The 22,911-nt window shown below is 40.9% G+C and overlaps 1 protein-coding gene, 1 long non-coding RNA gene and 1 pseudogene across 8 annotated transcripts in view; all 3 read left to right on the forward strand.

The window, feature by feature from the left end:
• The window catches only part of ADAM17 (ADAM metallopeptidase domain 17), a 58,463-nt gene that overhangs the window by 2,080 nt on the left and 33,472 nt on the right, over positions 1 to 22,911 (forward strand). For 4 of the 6 annotated variants that reach the window (XM_082425830.1, XM_082425831.1, XM_082425834.1 and 1 more), the window contains exons 2-5: positions 10,911 to 11,043; positions 19,287 to 19,417; positions 20,218 to 20,306; positions 22,293 to 22,461. In XM_082425830.1, the coding sequence (XP_082281956.1) occupies positions 10,911 to 11,043; positions 19,287 to 19,417; positions 20,218 to 20,306; positions 22,293 to 22,461 (522 nt within the window). Of the gene's footprint in view, positions 1 to 10,910; positions 11,044 to 15,428; positions 15,564 to 19,286; positions 19,418 to 20,217; positions 20,307 to 22,292; positions 22,462 to 22,911 lie in introns of those variants that run through there. The other 2 variants (XM_082425833.1, XM_082425835.1) reach the window with 2 other exon arrangements.
• LOC309643268 lies at positions 18 to 6,398 on the forward strand. Its single transcript, XR_014253665.1, has 2 exons — positions 18 to 217; positions 5,946 to 6,398. It is a non-coding gene; the product is annotated as an uncharacterized lncRNA (long non-coding RNA).
• On the forward strand, positions 14,429 to 15,197 carry LOC309643254 (ubiquitin-conjugating enzyme E2 Q1 pseudogene; annotated as a pseudogene). The gene has a single exon. The product of its transcript is annotated as a ubiquitin-conjugating enzyme E2 Q1 pseudogene (transcript).

The following is a 22,911-nucleotide window of genomic DNA, read 5'->3' on the forward strand; positions in this document are numbered from 1 at the left end:
ATCCAGCAGGTGTTTGGGGGCGGGGTATTGGACGACGGTGGCGCGTCCCTAAGTTTGCAGCGTAGCGGGGGGGTGTGGCTCTCAGAGTTCAGGAAAGAATGGAGATGGGCTTGTCTCGGGATGGGCAGGGATCCTGGAGGGAGCCTCCGGGAGTGACTGAGGGCCTGGGAGGGGTCTGCCCGCTGAGTTCGTGTTTGGGCGTGTGTTCCGGACAGAGGTGAGGCGGGGTGGTGGTGGCTCGTGTTCGGAGAGGGAGATGTGGTCCAGGTCCCTGCCCTTCTCGGGAGCAAATCTGTATTGTGTCCTTACCAAAGGCAGGGTTCTGGAGGGGGATAGGAAGGCCCAAGGCTGCACGGCTCTTCCTGGCTCTCCGAGGAAGCGAACTAGGTTTTCTTCTGTAGGAGGTACTTAGGCGGTAATCTGGTTGGAAGGCGGTGCCTGGAGAACTCGTCTTGGAGTTGCTTTTTGCGAACATCTTAAGCGTGTTATTTAAATTGTAGTTTATGGGAGGTACTTAAACTTGCCGGGCCAACTCGTAATGCCGCTACTGTGAATACCTTCCTTGCCATTTGAAGCAAAAATTATCAGGGACGACCAATTTGGTCAGTTTTGAGGCCAGAAAGTAGAGGGTCATGTGGATTTTCTAAAGAGCTTGGATTTGAAGGATGGACTAACATTGAGAGATGTGAAATTTGGTGGGAGTTAGTTTGTGTAAACGTATAGTGACCCCTGTTAGGGTCCTTCATCTGTTAAAAGTTAGCATGTAAGAGAGCTTGATTAATTAGTAACAAAGTATGAAACAGTATATTTTCCCAGCGTGAGAAGTTGTAGCCTCAGTGATTTTTCATGGTTGTTTTGGCCCCCAGATCTCACCATGATGCCATATAGTATACTATCGTGCAGACTGAGACACTGTGTAGATTTTCTTTATGGCCAATAAAAAATTTGCATTAGTTTACCTGCCAATTCTTTTTCCTTCTTTAATGGGCAAAAATTGTAATTGGCGGAGGGTATTAAAGGTGTTGTGTTCTCACCTGAACAACTGCTTTGTGGTTATCTCAAATTGCAATGGATTGCAGGTGATTAGTTGAATGAAAGGCCAGGGAGAACCTGGTAGGAAGTGCTGAGATGTGATAAGTTAATACAAATTGAAGGAAAATGGTGAGTTAGGGCTGGTGAGGACGGAGGAATAGGGTAAGGACCCACTTCGTAAGGATAAACGTTAATGAAAAGAATAAACGTATTTTGAAATATTAAAGTTATATTTTTACCACTCTAACGCAACTGTTTCACTTTTGTTATCATTCTCTTGTTCACAAGTGGAAAGATAAGTAGCACGAATCCTAGGAATGCACATAGTATAGAAGAAAACCTTACTTTCTAGGTCAATTCTCAGCAGCATTCACAAATCGTAAGGGTTTTTTTTTTTTTCTTTGACTGTGTTTTCATTTGCAAAGTGCAGACCACTGGTGCCAGAAAAATGCATAGACTTACCATTTATTCACTGCATGTTTGAAGAACACATACTGTATGCAAGTTTTATGTGTGGCATTGGAAATATAAAGATCAGACTATATTCATCTTCAAAAAGCTTTTGGTGTAGTAGAATAGAGAGATCTAAACAGACAATTCTAGAACAATAGGAAGGAGAGTGAGAGAAGACATTATGGTGGGTATTATTTTCATCAGGGGACACTGAACCTATCCAGGGAAGGTTAGTGAAGGCTCCCTGAAGGAGGTGATGATATTGAGCCCAGGCTGTAAGGTTAAGTAGCTGAAGAGAGAAAATAAGGACAGTCCTGATGGAGGCACTTAGAGATTGTTAGAATTTAAATGAACCTTGGAGATCGTGTCTAGTTTTTTAAATAAAGCGGCAGGTAAGATGAGTCTCTGAAAGGTGTAGTGACTTGTCAGGTTCATTCAGTTAGTGATAAATATATGGCTTGAGGGTATTTTTTCTTTTGAAGAATGACTTTTTTGTGTGTTTGTTTGATAGCTTTGGATGTAGCTTGTTGCTTAACTCTACCCCACCATTTAGATTGAATTGGTCAAGGCCAATGAATAATTTCATAGTTAAAGAGCATGGTTTATTGTTTAATAGCCTTCTTATCCTATAAATGTTACCATAACCCCATAACTGCAGTTCTAAATATTGATTAGGGATTTGACAACATTTTCTGAAGAATAAAAATGTATGATAGAATCCTGGCTTTTGGAGTACTCCACAGGTCACCCAACATGATTTCAATTGAACTGTCATGAATTGCATAATTTAGGAAATTTACGAGTCATTTGAGCTTAGTCATAATGATATCTTGTTGAAGTTACAGCTGGGGTATATAAGTGTCACTGTGATTTCAAAAGAGTTTTCTCTGTGTTACGTTTAATAAAAGAGAATATAGTGGATGGAAGGAAAAAAAATATAGGTCACAGATGAGGGATGAAAATTTGCATCGGAAACGTATATTTGAAATGTACCTTTAGGTAATTGCCATGGGGATTCTCCACATTGCAGTGCTCATTTCTCATTATTGACGGCATCATTTTGCTCAATATTTTGACATCTGACTTCGTCTTTTGATGTTAATTTTGCTTACAGGCTGGATTCTTTTGAAACTAAAACACTTACCCACCCCACCTGCTTCAAGAGAAATTTAATGCAGCTCTGCTTTGTACTAGTCAGAGAGAGAAACTGTATTTCTAGAATAGAGCAAAGAGAAGAGTTAAGCAGAAAGCCATGGTGGGGAAACTGGAGAATTCCATTTGGCCTTCATGGGGTTTTCCAGAACATTAAGTCTAGGTGTCCTTCAAGGCCAAGTGTGGTTGAATTTTAGATCCTTCACCATTTTGTATTTGTGAGAGATGGTGAGTGTTTTCAGTTGGAAGTATACTTTGAGGAAAGTCAGAAAAAGATGGGTAGGGAGGGAGGGACAGAAAGAGGCTTCACAGAGGTTGGGAGGTGAAATGAAGTGCTTTTTCACGTATCCCTTAACTTAGTCCTAAAATGAACCAAGGAGATGGGTATCTCCCTCCGCACACACCTCCTTTTCTTTTTTTCTCTCTTTTAATAAGAGTTGTAGGCTTTGACAAGTCTCATCTGTTGCCCTGGTTTCACTTACCATTTGACTGTTTGGATAACTACCAAATATGTGTCTCTGACCTAGACTTGTTCTCTGAAGCTCCACTCTCATGTATCCACCTCAGTGTTCACAGGTACCTCAAACATATGTCCAAAATTTCTTACCTCTTTGATTAGAAGAATGTGTGTAGGAGACAAGGTTTAATCTAGGAAAAGGCAGCAGTGCTGGAAATTGTGGAAGTAATCTCATCGCTTAGCCCGAATTTGCGTCCATTTCAGCCACAGAACCTTGTGGATCAATCCAGGGTTCTTTGGAGGCTCCCTTGGGCTGTGCTCACTTTCATTTCTGGCTCAGAGTTCCCATGTGACTGGTCTTGCTGGAGAGTCTTGGCCCAGCTTCAGCCCCAGCCCAGGTGAAGGGCTCTTGATAAGGAATTATTTGAGGCAGCTCACCCTCCAGCTTCCCTAACTGGTATAAACCCATAAAATTAGGGTTTTAGTTCCCAGGTTCTGGGGTCCACTGCCTAGCAAACAGCACTGTTCTTTTCTTATCCCTTAGTCCCAAGGAGGGGTTCACCCATGCCTAGGGCTTGTTGCAGAGTGACCCGACCAGGCCTCTCCCTTGTCCTGCGTATTTTGGGGAGTATTGAAGAGCAGTGAAGTCTCATGTGTTTTCTGCACAAGCAGAATAAACACTTGACAGCAGCCCTGGCTTTATCTTTTCCACTTCTGACGCCAGAAGTGGGCGCCTGACACTGTCGTTTTGGGGGAACTCTTGCTACTGTGCAGCAGAGCCGCGGAGAGGGAGCAGGGTGGTCTGGGGCTTCTGCATGACAATCGCAAGTTGAATTCCAGGAAGATGCGGTTTATTGCGAAAAGAAAAGAGAAATTAAGTAAAAAGTTCACAAGTGTTCCCAGACTCTTCCAACACCTCATTATTTAAAAATCAGTTTTATCTTAAAAACTTGCCTCGGCTTGATGAACGAAGTAAGGGTATATTTTATATCGTTGTACCAAAAGTCAGTGGCCATACAAGCATATCCTGGAGACAGAACAATTCAGGTATGAGAGAAGGGTAGAGTAGGAAGGTTTATCAAATCTGTAGGCCACTCCATATCTGTGTCCAGAAAGCCGGTTTGTGGCAGGCCTGAAGGTCCAGCTTCCTCTTTATTATTATTATTTTTTTTAAAGGGAACTTTATTTTATTTATTTATTTATTTTTGGCTGTGTTGGGTCTTCGTTGCTGCATGGGCTTTCTCTCGCTGCGGCGAGCGGGGGCTACTCTTCGCTGTGGTGCGCGGGCTTCTCATTGCGGTGGCTTCTCTTGTTGCGGAGCACGGGCTCTAGGCGCGTGGGCTTCAGCAGTTGTGGCTCACAGGCTCAGTAGTGTGGTGCACGGGCTTAGTTGCTCCACGGCAGGAGGGATCTTGCCAGACTAGGGCGCGAACCCGCGTCCCCTGCATTGGCAGGCGGATTCTTAACCACTGCGCCCCCAGGGAAGCCCTCTCTTTATTCTTTGAGAACATAAAAAAAGGAACAAAGTATCAGCTGGTTTTTAACCACTGATCTTGATTTTGAAAATCATAGAATAACAGATTTATTGTTTCCCTGCTTAAAATCATTACGTGATTTATCAGTGATGTAACTGCAGATATATGATGACTTAATGTAAAAAAGTTCTATGTAAATGAATAATTGCAAACTGTATATAAAGGAACAAGATACAGTGTAGAACTTCAGAATCTTTCAGCATCCACTTGTCCCCTTATATCAACCTGCTAAAAATACAAAATTCAACCGAGTAAATCTGAAGATCTAATTGGCTTTATTAGGCGATTTATGAATTGGGCAGCATCCCTTCTAGCAACTAGAAGGGCCCTCTGAGGGTTTGTACCAAATGGAAGGTTTTTATAGGAATAAGGGTGGGGCAAGGGAGCTGTTAGCGAAAGAAAAGAAAAGGATTGTTTTTAGGCCAGGACATCATCTTTTTTGGGGGAAGGGAACTGGCAAGGGTTTTATCATATGGATAACCTCTTCTTCCTCTGGGGGATGGAGGGGGCCCCTACGACAGATTACCTCATTAGTAGACAATTCCAAACTTGTTGGTTAAGATTACTTTTCTGGTGAAGGTCGAAACTACAGTTAGGTATTAAACCTAGGTTTGGTATCGTGGGCTTTAGCAGAAGTGGGCTTATGGTTTTTCTCTTCAACAAATCCCTCCCCCAAACCTCCTCTTAGTTGTGTATTTTTTTAAATCTCAGTGAATGTGGTGCCACTGTCTACCCAGGTATCCAAGCCAGAAACCTGGGGGTCTTTTAGTGATCTCCACCTGGATTGCTCAGCAGCTTACTAGCTGATTTCCCAGACTCCAGTTTTGTCCTCCTCTAGCCCGTTCTGCACACTGCAGTTGTTGTTGAACCCAAGCTCGTGTGCCTGACGCACAGTGAGGCCCAACAGATGGAAGTGTCCGAGTTTGGAGCAGAAAAAGGTTTATTGATTGTGAGGGCACCGATGGAGAAGATGGGAGATGTAGGCTTGTCTCAGATCCCTCTTCCTGGCTGGCCATGGTTTTTAAAGGCAACGTTTGGGGTGAGGGTTGCAGGGAGCATGACTTTCTTCTGATTGGTTGGTGGTGAAGTAACAGGGTGCTTCTTCGTGAGTCTTAATCATCAGCCTTCTGGTTCCAGCCAGTCTGGGTTCTGTGTGCTTGTGGTCAGCTTGTAGTCACTATCTGCCACGTGGGAGGAGGGGGGGTGTCTTAGTTCCTGCAGAACAGCTCAAAGATTTGTGTCGGATTGTTCTGTATATCCCCGGAGGAGGAACTAGGGCTCTCTATTGTTTCTTGACCGTTTTCCCCTTGTTTCAGCCTTCCATCACTTCTCTAATTAGTAATTGCTTGAATCTGCTCTTTGGAACTCGGGGAAGGTCTAAGAGACTAAAGCCTTTTCTACAAACCAGAAACGGGACAGAAGGGCTTTTGTAGGGACTTCCCTGGTGGCGCAGTGGTTAAGAATCTGCCTTCCAATGCCGGGGACACGGGTTCGAGCCCTGGTCCTGGAGGATCCCACATGCTCAGAGCAACTAAGCCCGTGCACCACAACTACTCAGCCTGTGCTCTAGAGCCGCGAGCCACAACTACTGAGCCTGTGAACCACAACTACTGAAGCCCACGTGCCTAGAACCCGTGCTCCGCAACAAGAGAAGCCACAGCAATGAGAAGCCCACGCACCGCAACGAAGAGTAGCCCCCACTCACCGCAACTAGAGAAAGCCTGCGTGCAGCAACGAAGACCCAATGCAACCAAAATAAATAAATTTATTTTTTTTAAAAAAATGAAAGGTTTTTTTTTTATCTGGGAGGGCCCTGAAGGGTCCTGCTTGGTTTCAGTCCCGGCTTTTCTTTGATACTTTTCAATCCTGAGGGCAACAGAGGCAGGTGAAGAAAGAGAATAAAGTTTCAGATAGAGAGGCTAATCATAAACTTGGCAGGGGAACTTGGTTTTAAGGGCATTTGGTTTCACAGTCACGCTGAAATTTCTAATTTATAGCTGTTGCCCTTATCCAAAGTCAAAAATCCTTAATTTAGTTCCATGGCGCTCCATGACCAGACCTCCGCCTGCCTCTGTGGCCTCATGCCTCTTCATGTCTGCGGTGCCGTTCTGCACTCCAGCCTCACTGACTTGCTTTCAATTCTTTGAGTGTATTGTGTTCTGTATTTCTTGTGGACCTCAGCATCGGTATGCCCTCTACTTAGAACCCTGTCGTTTCTTTTCGTTCTCTTGGCTGCTTCCTCATCCTTTCCGTCTTAACTTCAGTGCTGTTTCCCTGGGAAAGCATCCTTGGCTTCCCAGACAGGGGTCATGCTCCTGCTGTGTCCTGTAAATTCTTTCCATTTCCTCTCCCTTGGTTTGTGACGTATTTTATAATGATTTTTTTGTGTGATGCGCTTTCCCCCAAAGTCGCAACATTGGAAATGTATCTCTCCTTCTCTCCATTAATATCCCTAGTGCTTGGAAGATAGCAGGTTTTCAGTAACTTTTTGTTGAATAAATGAATAGGTGGGGTCTGGTGGAAAGGGGAAAAGTATGTGCAGAATGTGTTTGCAAGAAAGGAGGGATGGGAGTGGGGGTGGAAGAGATTAAAAAAGCAGTGAGTAAGGGTAGGGTCCCTAAGGAGGACCGGACAGAGGAGGCCAAGTGAGGGAAACGGTAACACGTGGCGGAGAAGAGCAGGGAGCTTTGGGGAGGGGATCCTAAATAATATAGTACTCCAGTCTGACCTTTTGAATAGTGTCTGTTTTCTAATATGTGTTTGTAGCAGCCGAAATGAGAAAAGCTCAGTTGTTTAGGGTGATTGCTGGGGCAACTTGTAGGAAGCGAGGAAAGTGTTCTCATTGTAGAGCATGCTGGGCAGCCATTGTGGAGTTTCTAAACAGGAGACTACGACCGTACGCTGAGCTGATAAGGAAGCTAGTTTTTGTAGCATTGTCTAGTATAAACTGTCATAAACTCTACTGTAAGAAGTTAAGTGGTTTATACTTAAGATTTTTGGATATGGATGGGGGAAATATAAATTCTGTTGAAAAAGCTATAGAAAATTGGATTACCAATGGCTGGAATTTTGGAAGTAAAGTGCAGTGAAATACCGAGCACGTGAGAAGTTACCTGCAAGAGCAGGAGCTCAGGGTGTTGGACAGAGCGCGCATTTACCGCGCTGTTTGTAACGGCTCCCGGACGTCCAGCTGGAGACCTCTCGTTATTAAAAGGGGTAAATTACAATTGAAACATGTTAAGTATTTTAAAGTGCTTTAGCAAGCTGCATTTATTATAGAAAAATACCTAAAGATAACCAATGATGTTACTATCTTGCTCTTATTTTTTTTTCTAGCCCTATTTGTATACATAGTTAAGGTCATGCAGTATGAACAGTTTTTAAAATCTACCTTTGTTTATTTAATATTATAGTATTAAGTATTTCCTCATGTTCTTAAAACCTGTTGTTAACAGCATTTTAAATGATTGCAGATTTTTTTTTTTTTTTTTTTTGGTCATTTGGAAATGCTATAACTTCTCTATTTGCCAGGTATTAATTTACTTCGTTTCCAATTTTTGTTCTTAAAACTAATACAAGGCTGAACGGTGAACATCTTTGTGCTTAAAGGTTATTTTCTTCACTTTATTTCCTTGGTTTAGCCTAGTTCAGTGGTTCTCAGACTGGAGTAGTGTGCATCAGCATCACCTGGAAGGCATGTTAACACAGGTGGCTGGGCCCTGCGCCTGGAATTTCCGATTGAGGAGGGCTGGGATGGGAAACGAGTTCCCAGGCGGTGGCTGGTTGTGGGGAACCACTGTTTGAGAACAGCTGGCCTCTATTATTGGCAGTGAAACTATAGGACTGAGGTTAAGTTTCTCAGTTAGTGGGAGTGATTATGATCTTGAATGAAACTGAGTCTGTGTACCAACCTGTATCAGGGAAGTCGAAGAGCTAAAGGATGGTATCAGCATTGAGAATTTGAGCAAAGGAGTGCTCTTTTGTGCAAGGTTCTGTGCCAGGTGTTGTGAGGTAAAAATACCGTGATTTTAAAACAGAACTCATTTTTGGCCATTTTACAATCTATTTGTGAGATAAGACAAATATAACTAAAAAATGCCAGAAGAAAGGTGTAAACAAAAAGCTTCAGAATTCAGAGGGAGGCATGGTCATGTTTGATTGACATGTCAAAAAGTAAGAGGCCAAGAAGTGGAAGGTCCAGGTAGAGCTAGGCTATTTTTAAGCAGTTTCAAAAGTTGAAATCAATAAAGCTTGGGGTTTTCAGCCAGACAGGCCCCAGTTCAAATCCTAGTACTGTGCTACATTAGCTTTGTGATATTATTCTCTCCGAGTCTGTTTCTTCATCTGTAAAATGGGAAAAATACCCCAAGATGTTTGTGTAGATAACATAGAACACCTAGTATGGTGTCTTGTGGGAAACAAAACACTCAAAAATTGTTGAATAAATGATAAGCTTCTTGAAGGTTTTTCATTGGTGCCTCGAAGCATTGTAATTAGCAAGGCCAAATCACCAATAAACATCCATCGGCATAAAAGAGATTGATGCCTTCTGAAACAGCTTTCCTCTGGATTAAAATTAAAAGGAAATTTTTGTTAACAGAAAATGGGTGGTACCCAGCAAGTGTGAAATTTGCTACCACTTTAATCTTGTCTTGAGTTAGAGCCTTGAATGGACTTTGATTAAATTGCTTTAACCATACAGTAGTGTGCCTCTTCACATTTGCTTGAGTGTTACGTGACAGTGGGGCGTTTTTCCTTCTTTGACCACTCTATATAAATTGGCCCTTCCCACTGCCTCTCTGCTGTCCTGCTTTCATCCCACGGCACTGACGTGGAGTTTCTTGTGCATTGTCCGTCTCTCCCACTAAAGTGAGTGCTGCTTTAGGCAAGGGCTTGGCTGTGTTGAGTGCTGAATCTCAGTACTTAGACCGGGGCCTGGCACACAGCAGTGAATGAACGGATGAAAGAGCCAATTGAGGATATTCAGGGGAAGAGGATGGAGAAAAGTATTGGGTGGATTCTTTCTTTTAAAAATGGTTTTGTGAGCATATTTAACTGCAGTAGCAACACGCTTGTATTTTAAGCTCCTGCTGCTATATTTTGAGGACATTCTAAGTCCAGTGGAATGATTTTGAATACCATTGCTTCTCCAGTGATATTTGTTGAGAGAAAAGGAAAGCATCAGCTCAAGTATTTTTAGACAGTTTTTACAGAGACTTAAGTCACCAAAATTGTCTTCCAAAAATCCTCCCGACTGTGGGAGAGACAGCTGAGTTGCTGTTGATAAAAAGTGACTTATGGGGGTAGCATATACTCTATAGTGTTTACTCTTGCTCTGTACCAAACGGAAACTTATTTGTGCTTGTTCTATCTTTGGGGCAGTCCATCTTTGCTTTTCCTGGGTTCCAAGTCAGCCTTGTAAAATAATTAATGTTTTTTTTCCCTAGGGATTGGTTTGGTCTTACCACTTATACTTCCTGCTGTCCAGTGGATTGATATTCTGCTGTGTCTGTTGAGGTCAACAATGATAGGGATATTACCACTTCTTTGCTCTCTAATTTGGAGCATGTGGTTTTTCTGTAAAAGATTTTCTGTAACAGATTTACTTTCCCAGTTTGGTTTCCTCAGGCCATTAATACATTTGTTGCTCTTTGTTACTGTACATCAACTGATAAGGAATTGATGTAGCCCAAGTGGGCAGTGGGCAGGTCAAGTTGGCAGGCTTGATCTTAAAAATTCTAAACATACAAGCCAGAAATGCCTTGAATTTAGAAGTTAGTTCATTGCATACTGTGATACTTTCTGAGATATCAAAATTATTAGTATCTAATATGAACATGGACTCATGTTCACATTTCCCTGATTGTCACAGATATCTTTCCATAATTGATTTGCTTGACCTAGGATCCAAAACAGCTCACACACTGGCTTGCTTGCTGTATTCTTAAGTCCCTTCTGTCTCCACCCCTCCCTTCTTTCTCATGCCATTTGTTTCCTGGAGAAATTGGGTCATTTGTTTTGCAGGAATGGACCATTTTGGGTGTGGCTGATTACTTCCTAAGGTTGTTATTTAATTTGGCAACCTCTAATCCCTTTTTGTCTTAAAAACTGGTGTGGGTGGGTGGGTGGGTGTGTGTGTGTGTATGTGTGTTTGGTAAGACTTTCGTAGGTCGTGCTGGGGCATTACATCAGGAAGAGTTTGTTGTCTGACTCTCATTTTAATGATATTACAATTGATTAGTAGGTTTAGGTGTTAATAACCTTTTTTACCTTTATTTCAGAAAAGCTTGATTCTTTGCTCTCCGACTACGATATCCTCTCTTTGTCCAATATCCAACAGCACTCTGTAAGAAAAAGGGATCTACAGGCCTCAACACACTTAGAAACACTACTAACTTTTTCAGCCTTGAAAAGGTAATTTGAATTATTCATAGAATAATGTTGGGGCAATGAGGGACTTGGTTTGGTAAAAGCAGAAAAATTGGAGTGTCTAATTAAATCTTAGAAAGTTACATTTTAAAGATTTGTAATATAATTATAGTCTGTCATGATTCTTACAATAGTGTATTGCTTATTCTAAAATTCATATGACTATTTTTTAAAAAGTAAATGTGTATTCCAAAGGAATTAATGATGGTATATTTGTTTATTTTTTGGAATTCTAATAAAGAATTTTAATTAATTGAATGATTATAATACTTTTGTGCTACTTTAGAATTGTCCACCTTATACTGAGTACTGTCTTTTAAATATGAAGACACTGAGGTTTAGAGATAAAGGATTTGTTTAGGACTCCACAACCTAGTGGTGAGCTGGGTCTCTTTCCACATTGAATTGCTCTTATGTCATAGCACAAATTGATAGATGTGGTCTATTTGGGCATTAATTTTAATATCTCTTATGTTTTACAGATGTAAATGTGTTAGATAGTAACAGGCCTCTTTCTAAAGTCTTTTTAGGGAGCTTTACTAATATCAAATAACAAACACTGGGCGCATATAAATGGGCTGATTTTTTCTTTGTACATAGGGCAGGCCTTCTCCAACACATATTTAAAAGTAATATATGCACCTGATTTAAAAAACAAACTACAGAGGGACTTCCCTGGTGGTCCAGTGGTTAAGACTCCATGCTTCCACTGCAGGAGGCACAGGTTTGATCCCTGGTCAGGGAACTAAGATCCCGCATGCTGTGTGGCGTGGCAAAAAAAAACAAAACTATGGAGGGTATGAGAAGTTTTTACTTCCCAGACCCAGCAAGTTTCCTGTATAAACTTCCAAAAGATTTTAATGCATATTTTTTGCATATAGATCTATATATATTTAGGTGATATAGATAACATAGATTTACCTCATTTATAACAGCTGCATAAATATTCCTATTGTGTAAAATTATGACAGTTTGTTGACTAGTACCATACAGATGGATACTGTTTAATCAAAGTGATTTTTTTTTTCCTGTAACAAACAGTGCTCCAGTGAATATCTTTATAAATATACCCTATCTAGGTTTTTTTTTTTAATTAATTAATTAATTTATTTATTTTTGGCTGTGTTGGGTCTTTGTTTCTGTGCGAGGACTTTCTCTAGTTGGGGCAAGCGGGGGCCACTCTTCATCACGGTGCGCGGGCCTCTCACTATCGTGGCTTCTCTTGTTGCGGAGCACAGGCTCCAGACGCGCAGGCTCAGTAGCTGTGGCTCATGGGCCTAGTTGCTCCGCAGCATGTGGGATCTTCCCAGACCAGGGCTTGAACCCGTGTCCCCTGCATTGGCAGGCAGATTCTCAACCACTGCGCCACCAAGGAAGCCCCTATCTAGGTATTTTTATAGGATACATTCCTAAAAGGTGAATTACTGTACTGGATCAAGGGTATACATATTATAAATGTTTATTGATGTTGACATGTTTCCTCCTAAAGACATTAGACCAATTTATTCTTCTAGCAACAGTGTATGAGTTTACCTCTTTCTTGTTATCCTTGCCAATACTAGGTTTTATCAGCCTTCGACTTTTCTTGCTCTGAAAGGGGATGGTACCTCACAAATGTTTTGATTTTAATTTTGTGTAAAATTCATCATCTTTTCATGTGTTTATAAGTTATTTTTCTGTCTGCCTTTTCGTATCCATTTACCATTTTTCTATTGGGTTTATCCTTTGGGTTACCGAATTGTAGTAGTGCTTGGCATTAAGGAAATGAATCCATCATTACATGTGTTACTGATATTTTATGCAAATATTTTTACTATATCTTTTTATTTTTCCTAGTTATTGCCATCATCCGTAGATTATTTTTGAATGATTTCTTTTTGTTGGATTTTATGTCAAAATATTGCAGTATAGGTTATCTAGCTTCACCTATAGCAAATTTGAGCAGAGTGGTGATATTAATAATAGCTATAGTTTATCAGGTATTTACTGCAGTAGGCACTTTACATATATTATCTCTAATTCTCACCATACTTTGCATAGAAGTCATTGTTACTCCCTTTTTGAAGGCAAAAAAAACCCCTGAGGCTCAGAGAGGTTAGGTAAGTTGCCCAAAGTCACTCACCTAGAAAATGGAAGATAAAGGATTTGAACACAAGTCTGACTTCCAAAACTTGTGTTATTTCTGCTATGCTGATGAAGAGTTTGACGAAGGAGTGGAGACACAGTAGCAAGAAATGAGTAGGAGCAAAGGAGGACGGGAGAAGACTTTAAAACGATAAGAACTCAAAGTTTAGTTTTCTGGGTTTCTTTTGAAGTTAGACTTGAGGTAGCCTGTAGAATCCTTACTCTAGGGTCAAACACTGCCATAGCCTAACATACTTCTCTTTCGTGTTTCATAGATGCCATTGATTCATTAAGGAAATGTTAAACAACCTCTCCTTATCTTCCCTCTGTGTAAGGAAGCAGAGAAATTTATAATTTAAATTTTCATCTTAAATGTTTAACAGCAAATGTATCTAACAATATATGAGAACTTTGTACCGGGTACTTTAAAATAGTTTATTTCATTTAACCCTCAAAACCATTCAGTTAGTAGTTGGTATTACTTCCACTTATAGATGAAGATAAATTAGGTTCAGAAGTTAAGGCCAAGATCAAACAGCAAGTCGGTGGTGGAGGCGGGATTTGAGTCAGGTATGTCAGAACCCAAAGCCCATACCCTTTCTTTTCTGTTATACTGTGTTATTGAAGTTTAAAGGAAAAAAAAAGTTGGGATACTTGAAATGATCAAATTGTAGAGGGCTGAACTGCCTATATGAAGCCACTCTTTATTTGATGGTGATGGTAAATGAGATGTTCTGTTTTTAGATGGTAGAGGAAAGCAAAATAATTTAAGATCATAACATTAAATTTTGATGTGATTGTTAGTGGTTGAAAAAGCATGGAAACACTGAGAGATTGTATATGAGTTAAAAAGTAATCTTATGGAAAAAAAAAAGTTTGAAATTTACCCAGAAGTTACATTCCCTCTTTTTTATAAATCAAGAAATAGTATTACTATTAAAGTAATGAGGGCGGTGGCGGCGGAGGCCGGAGGCTCCCGGCTCGCCGGCCCCGCGCAGTGGAGCAGAGGATGCGGTAGCCCCGCAGTGGCAGCCGCCGCCGCAGGGGCAGCCGCAGGGGGGCCAGGGAGTGGCACCGGGGACCGGGGGCGGCCCGGGGTGGGGGTGGGTCCGGGGCGGGGGCCCTGCCCGAGTCCATCTTTCACTGCGGCCGCGAGCGCTTCCGCCTTGCCCACGCCTGCCTGGACGAGCTGAGCTGGGAGTTCCTGCTGGTTGGGGCCTGGGGCCGGAGGGGCCGGGGTGAGGGGGCCGCGCCCGGACTGCACCTCCGGTGTCGGTGCCTGGGGATCCCGTCCGCATCCACTGCAACATCACGGAGTCATACCCTACTGTGCCCCCCATCTGGTCAGTGGAGTCCGATGGCCTTAACCTGGCTGCTGCTCACTGTGAAATGAAAGAAGGAGAGCCAGCTGAGGGCAAGAAATCTGGAGATGACGGCATCGCAAGAGAAAACTTGGCCATACTAGAGAAAATTAAAAAGAACCAGAGGCAAGATTACTTAAATGGTGCGGTGTCTGGCTCGGTGCAGGCTACTGACCGGCTGATGAAGGAGCTCAGCGGTATATACCCATCACAGAGTTTCAGAGGTGGAAACCATGCAGTCGAACTCGTGAATGACAGTCTGTATGACTGGAATGTCAGACTCCTCAAAGTTGACCAGGACAGCGCTTTGCACAACGATCTCCAGGTCCTCAAAGAGAAAAAAGGAGCTGACTTCATCCTACTTAACTTTTCTTTTAAAGATAACTTTCCCTTTGGCGCGCCGTGTGTCAGGGTTGTGTCTCCAGTCCTCTCCTGGGGGTATGTTCTGGGCGGAGGTGCCATCTGCATGGGACTTCTCACCAAGCAGGGCTGGAGCAGTGCCTCCTCAATACAGTCAGTGATCATGCAGGTCAGTCCACACTGGTGAAGGGAGAAGCGCGAGTGCAGTTTGGAGCCAGCAAATCTCAATGCAGCCTGACAAGAGCACAGCAGGCCTACAAGTCCTTGGTGCAGATCCACGAAGAAAACGGCTAGTACACACCCCCGAAGGAAGATGGCTAACCCGGGAGTGCCATCCCCTTCCTCCTTCCCTAGGCACCACTGGACCAATTACCTTTGAATGCTGTATTTGGATCTCACGCTGCCTCTGTGGTTCCCTCCCTCATTTTTCCTGGACGTGATAGCTCTGCCTATTGCAGGACAATGATGGCTATTCTAAACGCTAAGAAAAAAACAAACAAACACAGAACTGTTTCAAGTACTCAAGACTGACTTACAGACGAACCAACCACCTGGCTGGAGCCCTTGCTAGCAGGCATTCTTAAAAGAAACTTTTGAGCCTCCTTATATTGCTGGAAACTCAGCTGTGCTCCAGACTAGAGCCTCCTTACCTATGCTATGGTAAGGATTTTTAATTTATTTTCTCTTATTTCATGTACACTGCTTTTTTTGGTTACAGTGTATGATGCATGTGTATGAAAAAAAAATGTATCTTTGGGAAAACAATTAAAGTATGTGAATTTGAAACAAAAATGAAGTAATGAATACAAATATTGTTTTAATACTTTTTTGATAATGTTATAATTTTTTTGGAAAAAGTTATACATATTATATGATATCACTTATATGTGGAATCTAAAAATTAGTACAAATGAACTCACTTGCAAAATAGAAACAGACTCACAGACATAGAAAACAAACTTATGGTTACCAAAGGGGAAGGGGGTGGATAAATTGGAATTATGAGATTTACAGAATGCACACTACTGTATATAAAATAAAAGATCTATGTGTATCACAGGGAACTATATTCAGTATCTTATAATAAACTATAATGGAAAAGAATCGGGAAAAAAAAATATAGATGTACACATATATATATTGATATATAACTGAATCACTTTGCTATGTACCTGAAACTAACACAATGTTGTAAATAAACTATACTGCAATAAAAAAAGAAAAGAAATATACACGGGAACCTAGGAAGAGATGAATTCCCAGGCCTCAGGAGAAACAGAAATTGGAGGGTGTTTATGCCCCTTTGCCCTGGTGGTCCACTGTGAAAATGACTGCTGTAGACTGTGTGTGTCCCCACAAATGCATCTGTTGAAATCTTAACCCCCAATGCAATGGTGTTAGGAGGTGGGGCCTCTGGGGGGTGATTAGGTCATGAGGGTGGAACCCTCATGAATGAGATTAGTGCCTTTTTAAAAGAGGCCCCAGGGACTCGCCTGGTGGTCCAGTGGTTAAGATTCCACACTTCTACTGCAGGGGGCATGGGTTCAATCCCCAGTCAGGGAGCTAAGATCCCGTATGCTGTGCGGCCAAAAAATAAAATAAAAGAGGCCCCAGAGAACTCCTTCATGCCTTCTGCCATGTGAGGACACAGTGAGAAGGTAGCTGTCTCTGAACCAGGAAGTCGGTTCTCACCAGACACTGAATCTGCCAGCACCCTGATCCTGGCCTTCCCAGCCTCCAGAACCACGAGAAATGAAATTCTGTTGTTATAAAACAAACAAGCAAACAAAAAGTGAAATATCTCAAAATATTTGAAGAGGGCTAGAACTGATAAAGAAATGAAAGTGGGGACGTCCCTGGTGGCACAGTGGTTAAGAATCCGTCTGCCAGTGCAGGGGACATGGGTTCGAGCCCTGGTCTGGGAAGATCCCACATGCCGCAGAGCAATTAAGCCCGAGCACCACAACTACTGAGCCTGCGCTCTAGAGCCCACGAGCCACAACTACTGAAGCCCGCGTGCGCCTAGAGCTCATGCTCTGCAACAAGAGAAGCCACTGCAATGAGAAGCCTGTGCCCTGCAACGAAGAGTAGCCCCAGCTCGCCACAACTAGAGAAAGCCTGCGTGCAGCAACGAAGACCCAATGCAGCCACAAAGAAAGAGGGAGGAAGGAAGGAGAGAGATATATACCCAGCTAAATGGACCATTAAAAATAGACATGATGGGGACTTCCCTGGTGGTCCAGTGGTTCAGAATCTGCCTTCCAATGCAGGGGACACAGGTTTGATCCCTGGTCGGGGAACTAAGATCCCACATGCTGCGGGGCAACTGAGCCTGCGCGCCGCAACTACTGAGCCTGCGTGCCGTAACTAAGACCCAACGCAGCCAAAAAAAAAAAAATAAAACACTATTAAAAAAATAGATACGAGGTACAGACTTCCAGTTATAAAATACATGTTATGAGGATGTAATGATATATAGCATGGTGACTATAGATAATAATACTGTACTACATATTTGAAAGTTAGACCTTAAAAGAGTAGATCTTAAAAGTTCTCATCACAAGAAAAAAAACTGTAACTGTGTGCAGTGATGGATGTTAACTAGACTTATTGTGGTGATCATTTCACAGTATATACCCCCCAAAAAAATAGGAAAATAATGTTAATTCAGACTGATTAACACCAGTTAGTAGTCACTGTGAATCCTTAAAAGTCAGGAAGATAAATTGCTAAAGGAGGTCTGAAAGTACACGATTTCACATAATTTGGGAAGGATAAAGTAAAATATAAGTTCTGACTGACATATCCTGTTGGAGGTTTTAAAGCTCAAAGGTGAAGATTGGAAACTCAAAAAACAGGAATTTTACCAACACTTGGTCCTTTTCTTTACTTCATAGAAGATTAATATAGAAAATGAAGAGTGCAATTCTAGTGATGTTCCTGGAAAGAACATTAAGTAGAAATAGTATTGAGACTCCTAGAGAGTCTAAAACTAACTAATAAGGCATTTATAAGAGGGATGCTCTTTTTGGTTGGTCTGTTTTTTTGGTTTTTTGTGTTTGTTTTTGGCCGTGCCACCCGGCTCGCAGGATCTTAGTTCCCCAACCAGGGATCGAACCCGCGCCCTCGGCAGTGAAAGCACAGAGTCCTAACCACTGGACCCCAGGGAATTCCCAGGAGGGATGCTTTTCTTTTCAAAGTTCTCAGCATAACTAACAGGGGAAAAAAATCATAACTGTGTGTGGGAAGGTAACGTTTTAAGGTAGCAGGAGAAAATGTTCCAAGGTTTTCTGAGATTATGTTCTATTGTGTCTCCTTCCCAATGACCATTAAAAAAAACCCACAAACAAACTAAAGTTACCTTGTTATGCTCAAAAAGTTAAAAAAAAAAAAAGTGTTGCCATGGAGATAGTCCCACTCTGGATTCTTCCTGGCAGTTTCGACTTACCAAACCTGTAACATTTTCTATTTTCAACACCATAGCTGACAAAATTAGTTCCCGTGGCTGAGATAAAAACCATACCTTTATCTTTGGTGTTCTTGGGTACATTGAAAGAATTTTGTAAATGATCATTGAAAATTCTTGCTCACCACGTCCAGTTTTTATGTCAGGAACGAAACTTGTACAAGAGAGTATTAAGCCAACTAAAGAACTGGAGTGTGTATTTTGATATCTTTGTTGGATACCTGATACTTATTTTCCTCATGGTAATTGTGGATTACTTTTTTCAAGGTAAGTTCTCTTTTGAAGGAGAAAAGAAGCATGGCTGCTTTTAAACATGGAAAGTAGCATATTTATTAATTTTGTGCAGCAGTAAGAGCAGCTGATTGCTGGAGGCAGCGGAATGCAGGCGTTTGAAGTAAAAGCCAGGTTCAGTGTTCAGGTCCTCTGTTTACCAGCTGTGGAACCTTGAGCATGTTGATTAATCTCCAAGTCTCAGTTTTTACTGTGTGAGGTGGAGACAGCGTGCAGAGCAGCTAGCACTGAGTATGTGTTCAATAAAAGGTGTCCAGTAATATCAGTCTTCCCTAAATTTTTAAAATAAGCAGAACTCCAGCTTCAACTATCCAGTTGTGTTTCTTTATTTTTCCGAGTCTCCAGAAAAGATGAATATGTAAGCTCTTTGAATCTTTTTTTCCCCCCACTTTTAGTTTCTTTTGGTCTGCCAAGTTCTTACAACTAAAGAAACTAGTCTGTTTTGTCTTTACTGGAGATAACAACACTCTTAAGTACCTTATAACTAAGTAAAACAGTAGTTATAACTTGCATAGTACTTCGTTAATGTAAACTCAAGTGTCAACTTCTTTCTTAAGTAAGTTTAATTAAATGAAATTTAGGCCTCTGTTTTATGTGCTTAAAGTTCAGATGCATTCTTTCTTTAGGCATTTTAAATTATACCTGACATCAAGTACTGAACGCTTTTCCCAAAATTTCAAAGTCGTGGTCGTAGATGGGAAAGATGAAAGCGAGTACCCCGTCAAATGGCAGGACTTCTTCAGTGGACATGTGGTTGGTTAGTAGGTGCTCATTTTTTTGCCTTTGTGCTTGGGAGGTTAGGTGTCCAGATTGAACTAGATTGTATATTCTTTTTTGAGGGGAGGAAAAAGGGGTGTCGAAGAAGTGCTATTGTTTGTCTGTTTTGTTTGAGCTTTGTAAATCTGGAAGCAGAAACATTCAAACAGGAGGAAATGGGTATTATCCAGCATGTCATACTAACTGGCTGTTTTCATGATTACAACAGATTTCCTCTTAAGTCATACGAATTTAACCTCCTTTTGTCTTCAGGGAGGGATTGTCAACTTCCCTTATGAGATTGTAAACAAGGAAGATAGGAGATAAAATAATTGACTCTGTGATCCTATCATGTATTTATTTAAGAAAATACGTTAAACAAGCAATTGAAGTTTACTTCTGGAAAATTTTCTGCAATACGAAAAAAATGGCACTAAAAATACCCAAGTAGTACAGTTCAAGACGTGTATATTCTGAATCATGCTCTCTGCCTCCTCTTTCTTACCCCAAAGTAGGTAAAGTTATTCCAGAAGAAAATCTACACTTTGTTTTGTTCTATAACACACTAGGTAATTCTCATAAGAGGCTTCAGGGAAAGAGGCCGATTTCAAATGACTAGAGTTGTGGCTCCTCCTTAAGAGTGAGAATACCCAGCTGCTTTCTGGGCCTGTGTTTTTTACATCTGCACAGTGCCTGGGCACATTCCACTCTGTAGAAGGGCTTGCTTGATTTTTATTGATAGTGCATAGTTTATTTTTTGATTTAAATATTTTTTAATAATGACTTTTTTTTTCTCTTAAGGTGAGCCTGACTCTCGGGTTCTAGCCCACATAGGAGATGATGATATCACAATAAGAATCAACACAGATGGGGCGGAATATAATATAGAGGTAAGTCTACAGGTGAATTTTTTTTTTTCAGGAGCATATATCTCTGATGTTTAGAAAGCCATTATGCAGTTGTTTTAAGAAGAAAAGGGTCTTTATACTGAACTTCTCTTCTCCTTGTATTTTAATTTTTTTTTTAAACCAGAAAAATAGATGAGTAAAAAATATATATATATTTTATATATCTAAGATGCTGTCATACGATGCACTCTGTATTTTTAAGTACAGTAATTGAAAGTCACATGTGAGATGGATAATGGGAAGAGGAAACTCCCTCATTTTTTCTTTATTCTTTCTCTAATAATCCTTCTCAAAGATGAAGGTGAAATCTTCTTTCCTAGATGCTCTGGAAATGCAAGATCAATAAAAGGTGATAGTTCATAGTCTTGAGAAGTTAAAAGAGGAAACTGTAGGAAACTCAGGCTCTGGCCATTCTTCCATTGAAATCCTAGCAGTAGAAACCAAGAGCAAACTGGCCACATTTGTGCGAGACACATGGCTGTATGTCAGATACTAGTCCAGAAAACAAAACGTTTGCTACAGATCTGTGGGTTGAAGTGTTTCTGCGTCTCTAGGAAAATGAGAATACTCTGGAACATGGACACATATTCTCTGAGGTTGCCACAGAAGGGAAACAGCTGGAGGATCCCGCAGGGGATTTTTATGGCCAGGCTTGGAAGTGGCCTACATCACTTCCACCCACGTTCCAGAAACTCTTGTCTCTGACCTGCCTACAAAGGAGGCTGGGAAAGATAATCTCTTGTGCTCAGAAAGCTAAAACTGTGTGGGGAATGCACAGCGTTGTTTCTGCCACAGTGCACAGGTTTGCTTAGCTCCTTAGGATCATCTATTAATTCTTAATCCAAAATGGGTGCATTTAGGATCCAAGTTAAATTTGCTCAGATTCCTCACTTTTCCAAATATTTCCCTTTGGGACAATTAGGAATTCTGTTTCCATCCATATCTCTCAGTTTCACTAAGTACAAAAATGACCATAATTAACATTTCCCTGTGAGATGTTCACTTAAAAGTAAACTCATCAGGTTTATTGAAGTACTTTTGCATGAGATTAATAATTTCTCAATTGAAAAAGTGGTTTATTACTTAGAAGTCCACTTCCCCCCCACCCCAACCCTCCCAGCTCTAGGAAACCACTAATCTACTCTCTGTCTCTTTAGATTTGTCTTTTTTGTTTCTTTAGATTTGCTTGGTCATTTCCATAAAAATGCAGTCACACAACATGTGGTCTTTTGTGTCTGGCTACTTTCATTTCGAATGTTTTCAATGTTCATCCATGTTATAGCATGTGTCAAGTACACCATTTCTTTTTATTGCCAAATAATATTCCATTGTTTGGATATACCACATTTTGCTTATTCATTCATCAGTTGGACATTAGCGTTATTTCTACTTATGAATAATGCTGCTATGAACATTTTTGAACAGGTTTTTATGTGAGCATATATTTTCATTGATCTTGGGTATATAATATTACTAGGAATGGAATTGTTGGGTCATATGGTAACTCTGTTTTTAACCTTTTGAGGAACTGCCAGACTGTTTTCCATAGTGGCTGCCCTTTACATTCTCACCATTTTACATTTATTGCATTTTATATTCCGTATTCCATTCTCAACAGCAGTAGATGAGGGTTTCTTCACATCCTTGCCAATACTTGTTGTTATATGTCTTTTTGATTACAGCCATCCTAGTGGGTATGAAGTGGTCTCCTTGAGGTTTTGATTTTCATTTCTGTGATGGATGTGGAGATACATACACACACACATCTACATACACAGAATCTTTTCTGTATGAGCTGTCTGGTTCTGAGGAGACCCTTGTCCTTACAGAGAAGAACTTTGTTCTGACTAGTCAGTTTACTTAGCCTGGAAATGAATGTTATCTAAAAATAGGGAAAGGATGTTGTAAGACTTGAATATTTAGGAATTTTTATATTTCCATCTCAGTTATATTTGTTTTCTGTTTTAGCCACTTTGGAGACTAATTAATGATACTAAAGACAAAAGAGTGTTAGTTTATAAATCTGAAGATATCAAGAATGTTTCACGTTTGCAGTCTCCAAAAGTGTGTGGTTATATAAAGGCGGATAATGAAGAGTTGCTTCCAAAAGGGCTGGTAGGCAGAGAGCCACCTGACGGTAAGACTAAAAAAAAATATATTTCAAATAAGAAGCAAGCATAACAGTTGTCTTCAGTAGGGGTGGTTGTTAATTGACAAAAAAAAGAACATGATTATCAAGTAACTATAGTATTTGGCTTGAAAATAGTTTTGTTCAGAAATTTCTCGATTTTTTTGTCTGTAAGAATTGAAAACACTAGAAAATAATGGTGGCAATAAAGATTGGACTTTAAAAAAGATTGGGGAAAGGGGAAATTGAATAATCTGAGGGAAAGTATTTTCATTTGTAGGTATTTAGAAATGACAGAATAGTACTGTGAAAAAACAATCTTCAGATAAGTTTATAAGAAATTAGTTGGTAGCAAGAGAGGTCTGTCCTGTTTAGAAAGAAGAAAATTATCAGTCTTGGGACAGATGAATTTAGAGTCATTTAAAGACCATCTACCCATCTTGGAGAAATAGTCTGTCC

The sequence above is a fragment of the Balaenoptera physalus genome, assembly GCF_965194825.1.
Source record: "Balaenoptera physalus genome assembly, chromosome: 15".
In the NCBI taxonomy this organism is placed as follows: domain Eukaryota; kingdom Metazoa; phylum Chordata; class Mammalia; order Artiodactyla; family Balaenopteridae; genus Balaenoptera; species Balaenoptera physalus.